Raw genomic sequence first — 7,464 nt, 5'->3', positions numbered from 1 at the left:
AACAATTTTCTTAACGAAAACTGGTTGAGATTCTCAACAATTTTCTTAACGAAAACTGGTTGAGATTCTCAACAATTTTCTTAACGAAAACTGGTTGAGATTCTCAACGATTTTCTTAACGAAAACTGGTTGAGATTCTCAACAATTTTCTTAATGAAAACTGGTTGAGATTCTCAACAATTTTCTTAACGAAAACTGGTTGAGATTCTCAACAATTTTCTTAACGAAATGTGACAGAGATTCTGAACAATTTTCCAGACGAAAACTATATTTGTTCAGGATTTGAAAAATCGTCTAGATTCTTAACGCTTTTCCGAAGCAAAAACTTTTTTGTATTCTAAACCAAAAAATCCGCCTGGCACTTCTTTTGCATGTCATCAATTAAAAACAAATTGTTATTTATTGCATATTAAGTAGCTCAAACTCTTGGCTGCCAAAAACGCTCAAACCAATGGCCAAAATGCCAACAATAAAACATAAAACCTCAAACACTTTAGCCAAAACAACCCATCACAAACAATCAAAATTGACCTTGTGACGAGTTGTAAAGTACAACTTTTTAAGCAACTTCTGGGTAATTGCTTTAGTAATAAAAAAATAAAGCTTTATAAGGCTTTTTTTCAACAATAATAAAAATAATGTTTTTATTTTCTGTCCAAATTCCTTACCCTACTGAAATAGCAAATATTGTTAAGTTTTACTGCTTTAAAACTTGTTAATCATTATTGTTGTTATTTAAAACAGGGTGTAAGCAAATTCGTTTTTCACCATGACTTTGGATATTTTTTTAAATTAAAATTGCTCATACGTAAAAATGTTTACAACTAACATACGATAGGTTTAAACGTATATAAAGCCTTTAGGTTTTTTTTTTGACTGTAAATTTATTGTTTAGAGTGTCTTAGGTAGTATATAGTTTTCATTAAGAATTTTTTTCACCAAAAGTTGAATGAATAAATAAAATACCACATGATTAAAATAAGTTTCAGTTGTGTTTGCCAAGCGGTCAAGTTGTGTTTTTTTGTTTAGTTTGTTATATGTGAAAATTTTAAAAATTTTGGAAAATAAACTGTTTAACTTAGGGATTAAAATATTTTAATTTTATTACTCAAAAGGTAATCAAATTGCCAAAAAACAACTCCTTAACGAAAAAATATAAAATAACTAATATCTTGTTAAGCCATCATTAAGTAAATTTGCTATTAAACAGTCAAAAATTGCCAATAAAGCTCTTAAATGCAATAAAATAACATGAATTTAATGGTTGTTAGTGTCAAATCTTTAAAAGTAAATAAAGTGATAATTTTGGTAAATTTCCATTTAAGTATTTTATTAAAGAACACCAGGTCGTATAAAAGTTATACACAATATTACCAACACTCATACGGCACCATACCAAAAATAATACTACAATTATTTTCTTGCAGAATTTTATTAACTTTCAATTTTCTTACGGAAAATATGATGAGATTTCAAACCATTTTACAACAAAATAAGCATGAGATTTTTAACAATTTTTTAAAGGAAAACCGGTCGAAATTCTCCAAATTGTCCAACAATTTTCTTTACGAAATCTGAATGAGATTTCAAACAATTTTCTTAACGAAATGTGGATAAGATTCCCTAGAACTTTCTTAACGAAAACTGGTTGAGATTCTCAATAATTTTCTCAACGTAATGTATATGAGATTCTTAACAATTTTCTTAACGGAAACTTGTTGAGATTCTATACAATTTTCTTTGCGAAATGTGGATGAGATTCTCTACAATTTTCTTTGCGAAATGTGGATGAGATTCTCAACAATTTTCTTAACGAAAACTGTTTGAGATTCTCAACAATTTTCTTAACGAAAACTGATTGAGATTCTCAACAATTTTCTTAACGAAAACTGGTTGAGATTCTCAACAATTTTCTTAACGAAAACTGGTTGAGATACTCCCAAATTTTCTTAACGAAAACTGGTTGAGATTCTCAAAAATTTTCTTAACGAAAACTGTTTAAGATTCTCAAAAACTTTCTTAACGAAAACTGTTTGAGATTCTCAACAATTTTCTTAACGAAAACTGGTTGAGATTCTCAACAATTTTCTTAACGAAAACTGGTTGAGATTCTCAACAATTTTCTTAACGAAAACTGGTTGAGATTCTCAACAATTTTCTTAACGAAAACTGATTGAGATTTTCAATAATTTTCTTTCATGTGGATGAAATTCTTATCGACATGTAGATGAGATTCTCAATAATTTTCTTAAAAAAACTGTTTGAAATTCTCAACAATTTTCTTAACGAAATGTGGTTGAGATTCTTAATTTTCCTAACTATTTTTTAATATTTTTTCTAAACGATTGAAACAAATACATATTGTTTATGCGAAATCTAAAATTCCTAAAATATAACTCATACGCTTCTAAGAACAACTTATTATATTTAAATTTATAAAAAAATATATATAAATCATTGCAACCTTTAGTTTCACATTACACCAGCTCAATTGAAACACACAATAAGTGTTTAGAGAAATAAATCAGGTCATTTTTATAAATATTTAAATATTCACTAATATCGAACACACCTTTTTCATTTATTTTTCCAAAAAAAAAAAAAAACAAAAATATTTGCATATTTTATATTACATGTATGTAAATTGAAACATGCAATTTTAAAAGGAGCAAAAGGTAAGAAATCGTTAAACCACCCCTGCCAAAAGCCAATCAAAGAAATAAAATATTCATAACCTGCATTTGCGGTAAAAGAAAATCAAATGAAAACCTCAGGTAAATAGCAAGCAAAAAGAAAAAAAAGAAATGGAGTTTTATAACTGACAAGTTTTTTGAAAGAGTAAGTAGAAATGTCCTTTAAATTTAATGGCTTATTATTACAATGATTATTATCTTGACACTGTATCCACAATATGGTAATGTATCACTTCCGTTTTAGAGTTTTTTCTCCTCAGTTTTTTTTCGATTCCCAAGTTTAATCATTGTTAAGAGTTTAAAACGTTTTGTATTTAAACAATCTAGTTTTGTTATATTTGTATTATAACTAGTTTCCGTTAGTATTATAGATTCACATTGGCATTGTCCTTTTCTTGTTGGCAGTTTTTCATTATAGGAAATTACAAAGGATTTGCTGCATGTGCATATATGCAGTAAAGGTTTTTTGTTTTTAGCGGAAAAAAAAGGAAATATTTTGAAATGACCTTTGACTTTACAATTTTTTTATAATATGTTTACATATCTCTTGTCTTCATAACTCTTTTGTAATATTATGACAGCCTTTATTCAATGTTAATAAGCAGGGTCAAGTGTACTTAAAGAAATTTATATTAAATATGCAAATATGAAAATATTGTAAATATTTTAAGAAATTTACAAAATAATCTCAACTATACTCAACTTTTCTTATAGATCCGGCAGTCAGGAGTATTTGGAAAACAAATCGCTCTCCGACGAAGAAGAGGGGACCACGCCCAAAGGCTGCTGTCGTTGTTGTGCTAAATTCTGTATGCCATGTCGTCGTTTGCGCTGTTCACGCTGTTGTCAACGCAAAAAATCCTCAAACAAAGATGAGGCTGAACAGCCAGTACTCTCAGCTACCAGTAGTGCCACCACCACACATCTCGAAATAGTCGATGAAAAGGAAAAGACAAAAACTTCTTGTTGGCAAAAATTAAATTGTTGTAGAAATTGTAAGAAAAAGCCAAAAGATTCAATGGACTCATCGTTGTCACTTAAGAAAGAAGAACGTTTTAAGGAAACTTCCTTTAGACCCATGGGACCACCAAAACAAAGTAAATGTGGTTTGTGTTTAAGTAAGATATTCTGTTGTCGTTCGGTTAATAAAATCGATCCGAAGACGGGCGATGAAACGGAGGTAAAGAAATGTTGCTTTTGTATACCTTGTCGCAAAAAGCGTGGTCCAGTTCAAGGTTCAGCCGTTAGTTCGGTGGCAGGAGGTTCCACAGCTGCTTGGGAAGATCCTGAAAGAGGTATTACGGCCACGGATGGGTCTATTGTGGAGGGTCAAGATGTGGCAGTTAAAGAGTAAGTAGAAAATCTAAACAAGTTCTTAATTTGAACTAGTTTTCGTTAAAAAATTGTTGAGAATGTCAATTAGTTTTCGTTAAGAAAATTGTTGAGAGTCTCAACCAGTTTTCGATCAGAAAATTGTTGGGAATCTCAACCACTATTCATTAAGAAAATTGTTGAGAATGTCAATTAGTTTTCGTTAAGAAAATTGTTGAGAATCTCATCCACATTTTGTAAGAAATTTTGTTAAGAATCTCATCCACATTTCGTTAAGAAAATTGTTGAGAATGTCAATAAGTTTTCGTTAAGAAAATTGTTGAGAATCTCAATTAGTTTTCGTTAAGAAAATTGTTGAGAATCTCAATCAGTTTTCGTTAAGAAAATTGAATCTCAACCAGTTTTCGTTAAGAAAATTATTGGGAATCTCAACCAGTTTTCGTTCAGAGAAATGTTGGGAATCTCAACCAGTTTTCGTCAAGAAAATTGTTGAGAATCTCAACCAGTTTTCGTTCAGAGAAATGTTGGGAATTTCATCCACATTTCGTTAACAAAATTGTTGAGAATCTCAATTAGTTTTCGTTAAGAAAATTGTTGGGAATCTCAATTAGTTTTCGTTAAGAAAATTGTTGAAAACCTCAACTAGTTTTCGTTAAGAAAATTTTTGAAATTCTCAATTAGATATCGTTAAGAAAATTGTTTAGAATCTCAACCAGTTTTCGTTTAGAGAAATGTTGAGAATTTCATCCACATTTCGTTAACAAAATTGTTGAGAATCTCAATTAGTTTTCGTTATGAAAATTGTTGAGAATTTCAACAAGTTTTCGTTAAGAAAATTGTTGAAATTCTCAATTAGTTTTCGTTAAGAAAATTGTTGAGAATCTCAAGTAGTTTTTGCTAAGAAAATTATTGGGAATCTCAATTCGTTTTCGTTAGGAAAATTTTTGAGAATCTCAATTAGTTTTCGTTAAGAAAATTATTAAGAATCTCAATTAGTTTTCGTTAAGAAAATTATTGAGAATCTCAATTAGTTTTCGTTAAGAAAATTTTTGAGAATCTCATCCAGATTTCGTTAAGAAGATTTCTTGAGATTCGTTAAGAGAATCTTATTTTCTGTATTTCTTTCAGGGGCTGTTGTAAACGTTTCTGTAACTTTTTACTGTGCTGTCGCAAAAAGAAGGTGGTTGTTTCAGATAGTCGTAGGCCCAGTATTAGAGCACCACCACCAGAGGTAAGACAATGAATAAAGTTCTTTAGAATAAGTTAAAATTATTTATATTTGAATTTAAGGACAATCGTCGTAAACTACATGCAGATCTAATTGAATACAATTCCAAAATGAAAGGAGCCATACCGGTTCTACCCCTATGGTTGGCTTGGTTTTGTGCTATATGCAATATTTTAATACCAGGTCTAGGTAAGACTTTATTTGGATTAAATTATAACAAAATAATAATGTTCTTCTCTTCTTCCCCAACTAAAGGTACTTTTCTATCGGGTCTTTTTTGCCTATGTGTGGGTATACCACGTTTCTCACAATACGACAGTGCTAAAGCTCGTTTGGGTTCATTTGTTATAAATACTATTGTGGCTATAGCTCAATTGTTCTGTGTACTATTTTGTTTTGTGGGCTGGGGTTGGTCCATATGGTGGGGCACCATTATGCTTAAATGTGCAAGTAAGTTAAAATTTTTATAAAATTTAGTTTAAAAGTTTAATAATATATCTTTAATTTTTTGTAGAAAAACTAAGTAAAATACGTAAAGTGGAACGTTTAGAAATGGAGGAAGAGAAACGTCAAGCTGCGGCTGCTGAGGCGGCAGCTGCTGCTGCTGCTGCTATTAAGGCAGCCGGTCCACAGGCTATACATGATACAGAACCGGCAAAAACTTAAGTAATGTATCAAAAATTAACTTCCATTTTAAGAAGTGATTTCAAAAGTGCTAGAACAAAACGTAATGTAAAATTTCAAAGGTAAAAAATGCAAAAAAACAAAACTTCCAACAGAAATTCATTATTTAAATGAGAAATATGTCTACCAAATTGAAAAAAAATCTACAAATAAAACAACTTCCAAACTAGATAAACTAATTATATTAATGAGAATAAATTGTATAAAAACAAACAAAAAGAAGTCTACCAAAATATAAATTTGTTTTCCCTTCAAAAAAATAAAGCAGAAAACAAGTTTTCCATTAGCTAAATTATTATTAAAAAAAGAAAATAATTTTTTAAAACAATCCATTGTATAATCTACATCTACTTTTTTCTTTAGTAAACAAAAAGTATTTTGTAAAATGACCATTATTTTATAGAAAAAAAAACAACAAAAGAAATCTTATAATATAACTCAAATTTGTATATAAACAAACTTAATAATTATATTATTTAAAAAAAATATGTAATTATTAAAATAAATTTGAAATTAGTCTAGAAATTAGAAGAAAATTTAAAACAAGTGCACTTATTTTTAAGCTTTAAGCTAAACCATAAAAAAACAAATTATCATAATTTTAAAAATAAATTTAAATAAAATTATGTTTACAATTTACATGTAAAAAAGAAACGTCTAGTGTTTGAAATTTTTACTGCAAAAAAAAGAAGGTTGTAGAGTAGTACAAAATATTTTAACAAATCTTTGATAAAACAAGTAAGAGTTCGGCTTTGCCGAATCTTATATACACTTCACCTTGATATTGATTATAGATTTTTAATTATTTCGGGAACTACATGCTTTATTTCATGTTTTTAAGTTCAATAATATCAAAATTTCAAAATGTTTCTTTAGAAAAATGAAAAAATTACGAAAAAGTTGGCTTTTTTCAAAACGTACCTTTTGAAAAACGCAAAAGTACAAAAAACGTTGACATTTATAGATTCTCTCCTAATCTGGGCACTGGCTTAAATTCATGTTTTTAGGTTCAAAAAGAAAATTCAAAAAGGACCTTTTGAAGAACGAAAAAGTACCAAAAATTCCTCTTTTATAGTTTAAAATTTACTCCCGGTCCTACATGTTTCATTTTTGATCTCTAGGTTCAATATTACAGAAAATACAAAAAAGTACCTTTTTAAGAACGAAAAATTACCAAAAAATTTCCTTTTCTATATGTTTAATTTAGGTCTCATTATTAAAGAAAACCGAAAATAACTTTTGAAGAACGAAAAAGCACCAAAAAGTACCATTTACTCCGGGCCCTTTATGTTCAATTTTATGTCTCTAGGTTCATAATACAAAAAGTCCAAAAAGTACCTTTTGAAGAACGAAAAGAACCCTTTTATATGTTAAGTCCTGTCCCTACATACTCAATTTCATGTTTCTAGGTTCAATAATAAAAAAATATACTAACTAACTAATAGATCTATCTATCTATCTATCTATCTATTTATCTATCTATTTATCTATCTATCTATCTATCAATCTATCTGTCTAACTATCTAT

General features: G+C 28.8%; 1 protein-coding gene across 1 annotated transcript in view; it reads left to right on the top strand.

The window, feature by feature from the left end:
• The window catches only part of LOC111683872 (protein stum), a 24,247-nt gene extending 17,856 nt beyond the window's left edge, over window positions 1–6,391 (top strand). The window contains exons 7-10 of the mRNA XM_046955750.1: window positions 5,154–5,256; window positions 5,316–5,442; window positions 5,509–5,703; window positions 5,768–6,391. Of these exons, the coding sequence (XP_046811706.1) occupies window positions 5,154–5,256; window positions 5,316–5,442; window positions 5,509–5,703; window positions 5,768–5,919 (577 nt within the window). The 3' untranslated portion in view covers window positions 5,920–6,391. The remainder of the gene's footprint in view (window positions 1–5,153; window positions 5,257–5,315; window positions 5,443–5,508; window positions 5,704–5,767) is intronic.
• The last annotated feature ends 1,073 nt before the right edge of the window (window positions 6,392–7,464 follow it).

This window comes from Lucilia cuprina, chromosome 6 (genome assembly GCF_022045245.1).
Source record: "Lucilia cuprina isolate Lc7/37 chromosome 6, ASM2204524v1, whole genome shotgun sequence".
Taxonomy (NCBI): Eukaryota; Metazoa; Arthropoda; class Insecta; order Diptera; family Calliphoridae; genus Lucilia; species Lucilia cuprina.
Note: the sequence above shows the minus strand (reverse complement) of the source record. Positions and strands in the feature narration are given on the sequence as shown.